This window comes from Sciurus vulgaris, assembly GCF_902686455.1.
Source record: "Sciurus vulgaris genome assembly, chromosome: 5".
NCBI classification, from domain to species: Eukaryota; Metazoa; Chordata; class Mammalia; order Rodentia; family Sciuridae; genus Sciurus; species Sciurus vulgaris.
Genome location: NC_136465.1, coordinates 2,235,760 through 2,248,286, shown reverse-complemented (window position 1 = coordinate 2,248,286; position 12,527 = coordinate 2,235,760). Strand labels below are relative to the sequence as shown.

Here is a 12,527-nt window from a genome sequence, read left to right as displayed (position 1 = left end):
CACCTAAACATCACAAAGACTGTGTACAAAAAATCCAAAGTCAATATCACAATGAATGGGAAAAGTGAAAGCTTTTCTTTTAAAATCTGGAGGAAGACAAGAATGTCTACTCTCACCTACACTATTTCATATGGTGCTAGAAATTCTAGCCAGAGCAATTAGACAAAAGAAGGAAATACAAGAGATAAAAATAAGAAAGGAAGAAGTCAAATTATCACCGTTTGCAGATGAGATGATCTTATTTTTAGACCCAAAAAGTTTAATCAAAAGACTATTAGAACTAATAAATAAATTCAGCAAAGTAGCAGATTACAAAATCAACATAAAAATCCATAGGTTTCCTATATATCAATAATGATTCTGCAGAGAAAGCAATCAGAAAGACAATCCCATTCACAAAAGCCTCAAAAAAGAAAATAAAATATCTAGAAATAATTCTAAGCAAGGATATGAAACATCCCTACAATAAAAACTATAGAACACTGAAGAAAGAAGTTAAAGAAGACCTCAGAAAATGGAAAGATCTCCCATGTTCATGGATAGGCAGAATTAATATTGTTAAAATGATCATATTACCAAAAGCAATATAAAGATTCAATGCAATCCCCATCAAAATACCAGTGACATTCTTCACAGAATAAGAAAAAACAGTTCTAAAATTCATTTGAAAGAATAAGAGACCCAGAATAGCAAAAGAAATTCTAAGCCAAAATTGAAACACTGGAGACCTCACAATAGCTTGATAACAGTTATAGTAACGCTAGTAGTACTGACATGAAAACAGATGCATAGACCAATGGTACAGAATAGGAGACACAGAGACAACCCACACAGAGACAATACTCTGATCCTTGACTATAGCTCCAAAAATATACATTGTAGAAAAGGCAGACTCTTTATAACAAATGTGCTTGGAAAACTGTTTTTCCATGTTTCTCATTCATTCCATGAATGAGACGAGGCTCTTATCTCACACTCTGCACAAAAGTCAACTCAACACCAATCAAAGACCTAGGAATTAGACCAGAAATTATGCAACTCCTAGAATAAATCCTAGGGTCAACACTCCAAAATATAGACAAAGGCAATGACTTCCTCAGTTGAACTAAGGCTCAGGAAATAATGCCAAGTGTTAATAAATAGGATGGCATCAAAGTAAACTGCTTCTGCACAATAAAGGAAACAATTAAGAACATAGAGAACCTAAGGAAGGGGAGAAAATCTTTCCTGGCTACTGTTCTGACTGAAGATTAACATCCAGATTATATAAAGAACTAAAAAAAAACTTACCATCAAAAAAGTAGAATAAAATAACCGAGCCAGGCACTGTGGTGCATGTGCCCTGTGTGGTGTAGTAACAGCAGCTTGAGGGCCTGAGGCAGGAGGATGGTGAGTTCAAAGTCAGCCTCAGCAACCTAGCAAGGCTCTAAACAACTCAGTGAGACCCCGTCTCAAAATAAAATATAAAAAGGGGTAGGGATGTGGCTCAGAGGCTGAGCATCCCTGGGCTCCATTCCTGGTGCACACACAAACAAGCAAACAGAAAACAAAATAAAATAATAAATGAGCAAGTTAACTAAACAGACATTTCTCAAAAGAAGAAATAAAGATAACCAACAAACATATGAAAAAACAAAAGTTCAACATCATTAGGAATTAGGAAAATGCAAATCAAAAAGACACTGTGATTTTATTTCATTTCAGTTAGAGGTCAGAGTGGCAACCATCGAGAACACAGTAATAAATACTGGAGAAGATGAGGAGACCAGGGATGCTTACATGGTTGGTGGCACTGTAAATCAGCATCACCATCTTGGAAGCCAGTATGGAGGTTCGTCAAAAGACTAGGCATGAAACTACCATATGACCCAGCTATACCACTCCTTGGCATTTGTCCTGAAGAATTAATGTCATTATACTACAGTGACATGCATAACCATATTGATAGCAGCACAGTTCACAATGCCAAATTATGGAACCAGTCTAGGTGTCCATCAGTGAATGAGCGGATAAAGAAAATATGGAAAAATATATATATATATTTCAATGGCATTTCACTCAGCCATAAAGAAAAATGAAATTGTGTCATTTGCAGGAAAATAGAACTTGAGAACATTATATTAAGTGAAATAAGTCAATTTCAGAAAGTCAAGTGTCGTTAAGTTTTCTCTCATATGTTTAAGCTAGAGAGAAAAATGAAAAAAGAAAGTTGTGATCAATCTCATGGATGTTGAAGGGAGATCAGTAGAGGAAAGGAACCAGGGGAAGAGGGTGGTAGGGAGAGAAGTTCTGGGTAAAGATATTTGCCAAATTATATTGTTATAATGCATGCAGGTATGAATACATAACAATGAATCCCACCATTAAGTGCAACTCTAATGCACCAGTAAAAATATGGGAAAAATTGTCACAGCGGTCCTCATCAATCTTTTTAAAATAATGTGAGGAAATAACTAGTTAAGAGGATTTCAGCCATGGAACTCAGAGCAGCAGAGTCTCCAATACTGCCCTGCCTCAGGCTGCTCCTCCAGGCCTCACCTGCAGCTGCTGGGTGTGCTGCCCCCAGCCACGGGGCAGGGACGAGGCAGAGCACCCCTTAGTTGGCGGTTTCTCACGCACAGTTCCCATGCCACAGTTTACTTAATTTATACATCTCCAAGGGGGCTCCCGTGTCAGTTACCAAGGCACACTGACCCAGGAGGAAGCGTGCAAGGGACGAAGGCGCTGCTGTGTTCTGTCTCCACGTCCCTGTGTGAACGCAGCGGCAGTCGCACACCACCGCACTGTCCTCAGCAACTGACCATCTCCTATCGGAAGTCTACACCACCCAGGATCTGGCATCTGCCACTCAGTTCCTGCAGAGGCTGCCAGGTTATGGTTGAGTTGTCTCCTGCTTCCCAGGGACGGAACTATGAACATTTTATCAAACTGGATCATCCAAAGAGGGCGCTGACCCAGGACGTTGAAAGTGCACCCACGAAATGCACCGTGATGTTCGGGAAGTGAGTGTCGCGTTGCACCTGGATGGAGCCCTGGGGAGGCGGGCTGTGGATGGGGTGCTGAGCGCAGCTCCTGGAGACCCACCGCGCATCCAGGGAGGTGGTGCCGGCACGAGGAGGGCAGCGGCTCTGAAGTGGGGCTTGTACCCGACCCGCAGGAAGCGACCACAGCGACCCGGGGGCAGCCTGGAGCCAGCTCGGGCTACAGAGCGCACAAGGGCGGTGGGAGCGGTCCAAGGCCCGACCTCCTCCGCGGTGCTGTCCCAGCTCCGTTCACACCTGCGCACACACTGCAGACCCCTGGCTGCTGGGCGCCCGGGTCTCCTGAGGCTGCCGACGCTCTTCCTGTTCACGTCTGTCATCCTCCACCAGGCGGAGGGTTTAATCTTTAGGAGATCTTCTAGTTCCAGGACCCCCGGTAGATACCAACATCCTTGAGACTCAAGACCCTCGTATAAAATAGCTCCGCGTTTACACATAACCTGCACACAGCCAAATACTGCCAAGTTCTACAATGACTAATGAATATGAGATGAGTCACTGTACCCTAGAGTTTAAGGGATAATAAGCACAAGGTCTGTACATGTTCAGTGCAGGTGCAAATTTAAAATCAATCCTGTAGTGTGAGCGTGTATGATTGCACACTGTGCCTCTGTTGAGTGTTTATATTTCTAGTTTTTGATACTTTGTATAAAGATATGTGAAATAGTCTCACAAGCCAAGCTTTGCCTGTCCTTACAATTAATTCCTTACAACAAATCCCTAGGAAATGATTTGTTGAATCACATGGCAAGACATTTCCATGTGTCCCAAAGCAAACCTTTCCATATGTCAGTGCCCCTGACTTCAGATGAGCCTTTAACCTTTTTACTTGTTCATCAAATGCACAGTACATTCAAGGTCTTTGGAATAACCTCCGAGGTTAACCACTTTCCTTTATTTTGAAATAACAAAGTATTGTAGAAAAATAAAAATCCTAAAAGAAGATGGTAGCCTTCTTCAGAACCAAAGATAACTATTGAAAATATGGCATATATTTGTACAATTTTTCTATGTAAATTCAAATATAACATTTGATTTGTATACTCATCTATTTTTTTTCAATTTATTTTTATTGTAAACAAATGGGATACATGCTGTTTCTGTTTGTACATGGAGTAACAGCATACCATTTGCATATTCATATATTTACATAGAGTAATGATGTTTGAGTCATTCCGTTATTTTTTCCTTCCCCCCACCCCTCCCACCTCTCTTTTCCCTCTGTACAGTCCCTCCTTCCTCCATTCTTGTCCCACTCCCACCCCCCATTAAGTGTCATCATCCGCTTATCAGTGAGATCATTCCTCTTTTGGATTTTTGAGATTGGCTTATCTCACATAACATGATAATCTCCAATATCATCCATTTGCCTGCAAATGCCATAATTTTATTATTCTTTATAGCTGAGTAATATTCCATTGTATATATATATACCACAGTTTCTTTATCCATTCATCAATTGAAGGGCATCTAGGTTGGTTCCATAGTCTGGCTATTGTGAATTGAGCCGCTATGAACATTGATGTGGCTGTATCTCTGTAGTGTGCTGATTTTAAGTCCTTTGGGTATAGGCCGAGGAGTGGGATAGCTGGGTCAAATGGTAGGTCCATTCCAAGTTTTCTAAGGAATCTCCACACTGTTTTCCAGAGTGGCTGCACTAATTTACAGCCCCACCAGCAATGTATGAGTGTACCTTTTTCCCTACATCCTCTCCAACACCTATTGTTGCTTGTGTTCTTGATAATCACCATTCTAATTGGGGTGAGATGGAATCTTAGTGTAGTTTTGATTTGCATTTCTCTTATTACTAAAGATGGTGAACATTTTTTCCTATGTTTGTTGATTGCTTGTAGATCTTCTTCTGTGAAGTGTCTGTTCATTTCCTTAGCCCATTTGCTGATTGGGTTATTTGTATTCTTGGTGTAGAGTTTTTTGAGTTCTTTATATATTCTGGAAATTAGTGCTCTATCTGAAGTATGAGTGGCAAAGATATTCTCCCACTCTGCAGGCTCTCTCTTCACATTACTGATAGTTTCCTTTGCTGAGAGAAAGCTTTTTAGTTTGAATCTATCCCAGTTATTGATTCTTGCTTTTATTTCTTGTGCTATGGGAGTCCTGTTAAGGAAGTCTGAACCTAAGCCAACAAGGTGAAGATTTGGACCTTCTTTTTCTTCTATAAGATGCAGGGTCTCTGGTCTGATTTCAAGGTCCTTGCTCTATTGTGAGTTGAGTTTTGTGCAGGGTGAGAGATAGGGTTTTAGTTTCATTCTGTTGCATATGGATTTTCAGTTTTCCCAGCACCATTTGTTGAAGAGGCTACCTTTTCTCCATTGCATATTTTTGGCACCTTTGTCTAGTATTAGAAAATTGTATTTATTTGGGTTTGTGTCTGTGTCCTCTATTCTGTACCATTGATCTACCTGTCTATTTTGGTGCCAATACCATGCTGTTTTTGTTACTATTGCTTTGTAGTATAGTTGAAGTTCTGGTACGCGATACCCCCTGTTTCATTCTTCCTGCTAAGGATTGCTTTAGCTATTCTGGGTTTCTTATTCTTCCAGATGAATTTCATGACTGCTTGCTCTATTTCTGTGAGGTACGTCATTGGGATTTTGATTGGAATTGCACTGAATCTGTATAGCACTTTTGGTAGTATGGCCATTTTGACAATATTAATTCTGCCTATCCAAGAACATGGGAGATCTTTCCATCTTCTAAGGTCTTCCTTAATTTCTTTCTTCAATGTTTTGTAGTTTTCATTGTAGAGATCTTTTACCTCTTTGGTTAGATTGATGCCCAAGTATTTTATTCTTTTTGAGGCTATTGCAAATGGAGTTGTTTTCCTCATTTCCCTTTCAGCTGTTTCGTTGCTTGCGTATAAAAATGCTGTAGATTTATGTGTGTTGATTTTATAGCCTGCTATTTTGCTGAATTCATTGATGAGGTCTAGAAATTTTCTGGAGGAGGTTTTTGGATCCTCTAAATATAGAATCATGTCATCTGCAAATAGTGACAGCTTAAGTTCCTCTTTTCCTATTCGTGTCCCTTTCATTTCTTTAGTCTGCCTAATTGCTCTGGGTAGAGTTTCGAGGACAATGTTAAATAGAAGTGGTGAAAGAGGACATCCCTGTCTTGTTCCTGTTTTTAAAGGGAATGGTTTCAGTTTTTCTCCATTAGGAATGATGTTGGCCATGGGCTTAGCATAAATAGCCTTTACAATGTTCAGGTATGTTCCTACTATCCCTATTTTTTCTAGTGTTTTCAGCATGAAGGGGTGTTGTATACTGTCAAATGCTTTTTCTGCGTCAATTGAAATAACCATATGATTCTTATCCTTAAGTCTATTGACATGATGGATTATGTTTATTGATTTACGAATGTTGAACCATCCTTGCATTCCAGGAATGAACCCCACTTGATCGTGGTGCACAATTTTCTTAATATGTTTTTGGATATGGTTTGCCAATATTTTGTTAAGGATCTTTGCATCTATATTCATCAAGGATATTGGTCTAAAATTTTCTTTCCTTGATGTGTCTTTTCCTGGTTTGGGTATGAGGGTGATATTAGCTTCATAGAATGAGTTTGGTAGGGTACCCTCCTTTTCTATTTCCTGGAATACTTTGAGAAGTATTGGAATGAGTTCTTCTTTGAAGGTCTTGTAGAACTCGGCTGAGAATCCGTCTGGTCCTGGGCTTTTCTTGGATGGTAGATTTTTAATGGCTGCTTCTATTTCATTGCTTGATATTGATCTTCATCTTTTTTTATAAAAACAGTATCATACCATAATATCCTGACTTTATTTTTGAGTTAGTGAACATGGTCAGATTTTTGTGTCCTTACGTAGGATTCCACTTCAGTTCATGCAGTTGTTGACTTGTATTCAATTGCCTGAAAGTGCTGTGATTTCTGTAAATAGTGCCCTTTGGGTTTTTCAGGTTGTTTTCCATCTTTCCACGTCAGGAGCAATGCTCTTGTCCTCCCCGTCTTTCTCCTCAAGCGTCCTCTCTCTGGTGCTTTCTTGCTGGGCTTGCTGTGCCGACACATCTGAATGTATACAGCCGGTACCAAATGCTCTCACAGGAGGCTGTGTGCCATGCCGGATTATCAAAGTGCAGCCACTGCTCCTCATTCTCACCGAGTCTGACAGTCATTATAACCTTCGCCACTCTGGCTGGAAAAAAAATTCTTTAAAATATTTGATGTCGTGTTTGTGTATGGATTTCCATTCTGACTGCTTTCAACATGTGCACGTATGGATCTGTGTGGCAAGATTTTCCCCTTCCTGGACACTTTCCTCCCCACTTGATCCCCTGCTATCTCCTCTATTTGAATCCCCTGCTGTATTTCTCCTGACCTTACAGGAGCCTCCGCGGCCTCTGCGGTGTGTGGGGTTTCCTTCCCGTGCCAGCATCTGACTCAACTCAGAGCCCTAAGGAGGGGACCATATTCTACTCAACCTTTAAGCCTTCTCTCTCTGGTCATACAGTATTGGTCAATTGACTGCCGTAGTTTTCCATTTGGATAAGAAGTGACTCATACTTTGTCAACATTTAAATTTTGTCTTACCATATTTTCTGTTGGAGTCACAAAACCTTTTCCAAGATCCCACCCAAAATCATTATCCCAGGTTGCGTGTTTGTTTGCTCACGCACATTTCCATCAGCACGTAACACATAAAACTGCATCAGTTAGAAGAGTGCCGTTTGCTCACAAAAAGTGCAGCCTTGTGTCACTAGATATGGAAACAGAACATCATCAGGATGAGTCTGTGATTCCTACACAAATCGTCCTCCTCCAGGAGGTCACTATTCTGTCCTCAATGGGTTTTGCTCAATTTGAACTTCATGTAAGATGGAACCACACACAGTGTTTTATTTTATGTCTGGCTGGCTCTCCTCCACCTCACTCCCTTGGTGGATCCGCTCTGGGGCAAGAGTGCACTGTGATGCATGTATGCACCCTGGGGGCGCGGGGTGGGGGGACTGCTCTCATCTGCGTGGGTGGCTGCAAGATGGCGCTGTGCTGAGTGTGCTGAGGCCTTGGTAGGTGCAGGAGCACTGGGGTTGCTCCCAGGGATCGCTGGGTAATGGTGAGCCATGGCTCAGCCACTGTGGACACCAGGGGACACTTCTCTAAAGTGGTTGTTCCTGTCTCCACTCCCTTCTCAGATCTCAGGCATTCGGCCTTCTGTGCACTTGGCCTTGGTGATTTCCACTTGGCCACCGAGGGGGCTGTAGGAGTCTCCATTTGCACTTCCTGCTGGTGAATCAAGGTCAACATCTCTTATATGTTGAGAGGCCCTCTAAGTGTCCTCTGATGCTGTGCCCCGGAAGTCCATGGCCCACTTGGGCCCACCAGGCTGTCTGTCTTGTTAGTTTCCACATGGTGTTTACGTTTCCCGAATGCATCCTTTCATCTGACACCTTAGTCATTGTGCTCCTTGGTCTTCCTGTCTCATGACATCTTCCGTGAAATACTGGTTTTCATTCCAGTGTTGGATTCGTTTTCACTGATTTTTATCAATGTTTCCTGAATTTTTGATCTATCTTTAAATTGGGCTGTGTCGTATATTTCGTTCTGATTGTTCTTAGTGGTGTTCTGTTTGAATCAGAAGATCTTCACTTCTGAAAGTCGTGAAAATACGTCAGGTTTTCCTGTAGGTCGGTTGCCCTCCCTGCTGCTCTTGCTGGCAGAGGGGTGGAACCTGGTGGCAGCCCACCTCCCCTCCACTGACTAGAGGGACCTCTCGCGCGAGGTCGGTCTGTGTCTGCACTTCATTCCCACCACGGTGCGTATGTCAGTTAGGGTAGCACTTTCCATCTTGATTATGTAATTATTTTATAAAAAGTGTTGATATCCGGTACTAAAATCCATTCTTCTTCACATAGATTGCCCAGCTATTTTTGACCTTCTGCATTTCTGTATGAATTTTGGAAAGACTTATTTTCTATAAAAGAAATTGCCAGATTTTTATTGGCCTCACATGATGTCAGTAAAGAGTTTGGAGAAAACTGATGTCTTTCACGCTGTGGGATCTTCTGCCCTGGCGTGATGTGCTGCTCCATATTTTGGGGTCTTGTGTGATTTGCCTCAGTGGAAACTTTCCACGACCTGTGTGGGAGCCTCACCCGTTTTGGTGAGAACTGGTCTAGCTCTAAGAGGCCTTTGGATGATGATGTAGGTAGTATTGTTTTTTCATTTTCTATTTGTGGCTATTATATGGAAGTGGATTTCATTTTTATATTTGTCTTACTTTAACAGAACGGGTTGATTCTAAAAGTTTGTAGATTTAAATATTTTATGTATGCAGAATCACCTCATCTACAAATAAGAGATTTTTCTCTGAATCTTATCCCTTTTTACCTGACTTGTTGCAGTGGCATTGACTCCAGAGAAATATAATTTAGAATGTGTTATCATGAGCCTCATGGTCCTTTACCAATCTCCAGAGTGAAATTTTTATTATTTATACTGATAAATACTATTGTAAATATTTATATACTGAACTTCTTGTCCTCTGCTCTGGCCACACTGGGTGAGTGCAGAGGTCATGCCCCTGCTGCAGGGGATGGCCTACCTCAGCTCCTCCTCCTGTGAATCTGACATGCTCCCCCTTCCCCAGGCCAGCCTGCAGTCTCCCTCCCTGGCCCTCACCACCCCAGGAGGAATGTCACCCTTCACTTACCCCCTGCCTGCCTCGCAATCCCAGCCCCCATCCCCTCTGCTCTCTCTCTTCCATTGCACCCCCTGCTCACATGCAGCACTCTTTACATGTTTGTTTGGTTGCCGTTTCTTGTTTTCTCTCATTACAATGGAAGCTCCCTCAGACAGGCTTGTTTAGTTCAGTGGAATGTCCACAGTTCCTAGAAGGGGGCTCGTACCAGCTGAATTGTTGAACTCTATGGATAGACACACAAGGATGATCAACCTCATGCATAATCAGGAACCATGACATAAAGAAGATTCCATCCCCATCTCCTGTAAGATCAAAGTCCTGCCTGTGAGGCTGCAGCTCAGACAGCATCAGCTATTGGCAAACGAAGGCATTTGTTCATCATGGTGAGACTAAGTAATCAGAGTCACAAGGGAAAGCAACTCAGACCTAGAAAGATCCTCAGATCAGTGCTGCAGAATGTCTGTGGTGGCACCATCACCATGCAAAAAAAGAAGCTATGCATCCTGCAGTAGAAAACTAGAAAAAGAAAGAGCTCACTTGTGCTTTTAAAGTAAAGACAGCCCACATTTTCAGTATGGAGGACTCTTGTGACACTCTTAACGCTGAATGCCAGTGCTGACTACAAGTGAGGCAGGTGCACCCGTGCCCAAGATGGGGACTGTGCGCTCCCACCAAGCACACGGAGCCCCGGGTGCCTCTCAGGCAGTGTGCACACAACACACCGGGGTATTCCAGAAGCCCACCTGGGAAAGGCACAGGCAGAGCGCCCCGCAGCGGCCAGACGGCCAGTGGCCTGGAGTGCAGGCACAGGCAGACCCACACTACTTTATTTTAGAAAAGATTTGATGCAAACAGGGCCATTGACACTGGTATTAGGAGATAACCTGCACACTGAGCTCTGTGCGCTTCTCTAGGTTCTGCATTTATAGTGAACATTTACGGATACACTGCACATTGCATGCTAACATGGAGCAGAAGGGCATACTCTGTGCATCCAATGTGTGCAACATAAAGTGATCGAGATGGGTGTAGTTTTTTTGTCATCTGTATGATTTTTATCTCCTTTACAATCAATGTGCAAAAAGGAGAAAATGAAAATCTATGAACCACACTCTCAGGAATAGCACCGTGGGGTGGGCATGTTAGCTGCCCTGTCTGCCCTGCATAGACGGGGCTACCCCTGCTGCCAGGCCTGAGTGCACTGCCACAGGAGCGAAGGTCCAGGTTGCCCAGAGCCACCTGCAAGCCCAAGGCAAGTGTGTTAGGTGTTGTAAGGAAGGGGATTTGCATCAGGCACTTCTGACGTCGTGCTGGGATTTGAAATAATGTGCTTTTTCTGAAGACAAAATGTGTAGGGACAAACACAACCTCACAGACTGTGGGATGCAGGTGGGACCTGTGCTGGGTGGAACAGGGTCGCCACCGCATCCTTCGCGGCTGTGCGTGCTGCCACCTGCCGGGCGTCTTAGGAAGGACAACGGGCCGGGAAAATGGCTCCGCTACTGGGGAAGCGCCTTCCACCTTAAGGGTCAGGGCGCTTTAGATTGAATTATAGAAAGATCCAGTCCCAAAGGGAATGGTCGCACCCCAGCCTCAGCTCGGCTTCTCTGCAGCCACGACAGACTGAAGGAGTTTGTGGTGTACCTAATTTGCACCTGCGGATTAACCGGAGTCTGGGTTCCCGCGCTCTTCACCATCCGAGGGGCTGGGCGCCTCGTGGCGGGGCTTCCTGCAGCGCGGTCCCCTGCAGCGGGCCGGCCAGGGTCCTCCGGGTGCAGCAGACCAGCCGTGCGCTCTCTCTTGCAGCCTGCACTTCATCGTGTTCGACACGGAGCTGGCGCACGACATTCTCAAGGTGTGGGACGGCCCGGTGGACAGCAGCATCCTCCTGAAGGAGTGGAGCGGCTCCGCGCTGCCCGAGGACATCCACAGCACCTTCAACTCGCTCACGCTGCAGTTCGACAGCGACTTCTTCATCAGCAAGTCGGGCTTCTCCATCCAGTTCTCAAGTAGGTGGAACCCGCCGCTGGGCTTTCTGGGGACTCTGCTGGGAGCCTGCCTCCTTCATAGTCCTGGGCCCCCATAGTCCTGGGCAGAGCCCGCAACCAGTGGGACCTGGGTTGGGGAGGTGTATTGTAGGGAGAAGGGAGTTCCTGCCTCATCTGTCACTGGTTTCATGGCAAAACTCGGATGGATGAAAGTGTCACCAAGTACATTTACTGTAGGTTTTGTGTGAAATAGGCTCCTCCAGAATAGAAGCCCCAGGGGGAGACGGGGCCCACCTGTTCTGGAGAGGCCAGGCATTGGGGTTGCAGGGCCAAGGGTATGGCCTGGCAGTGGCGATCAGGGGCGGGGAGCCCCACTTTGTCCATTCTGTCCCCAGTGCTTTCCACTGGTGGCCTGTGGCGGGGAAGACCCGTGCACTCTGTGTTCTGCTCCAGGGGACAGCCTGGCAGGAGGTGGGAGCAGCCCTCCCACTGCCCTTTCCTGAGTGCAAGGGGTCGCAGTTTGGGGTTGTCAGCATCAAGAGCGCATGGCTTGGGAAATTCCATCCGTTTTAAGAAAGGGACAGGCAATGAGGTCCACTTAGTTATGTGGGGAAAATGTTATTTTAGAAGTTTGAATGAGTAAAAGGTAAGCTTGGGTCAATGTCAGATGGGATCTTTGCATGGAGGTTCGGACTATTCCTGGGACTCCCCAAACCGGCAGCAACTCTGGGTTCCCTAATTGCTCTAGTCTGAATTCCTGTGATGGCATCTCAGGCCACCTTTACTCTCAGCTCCCAGTTCAGAAGAGACCTGTGCTTC

General features: G+C 44.4%; 1 protein-coding gene across 2 annotated transcripts in view; it reads left to right on the top strand.

Annotated features, from left to right (window-relative positions):
- CSMD1 (CUB and Sushi multiple domains 1) overlaps positions 1-12,527 on the top strand; it is a 290,133-nt gene that overhangs the window by 39,477 nt on the left and 238,129 nt on the right. For both annotated transcript variants that reach the window (XM_079142910.1, XM_079142909.1), the window contains exon 5: positions 11,527-11,729. In XM_079142910.1, coding sequence (XP_078999036.1) covers positions 11,527-11,729 — 203 coding nt within the window. The remainder of the gene's footprint in view (positions 1-11,526; positions 11,730-12,527) is intronic.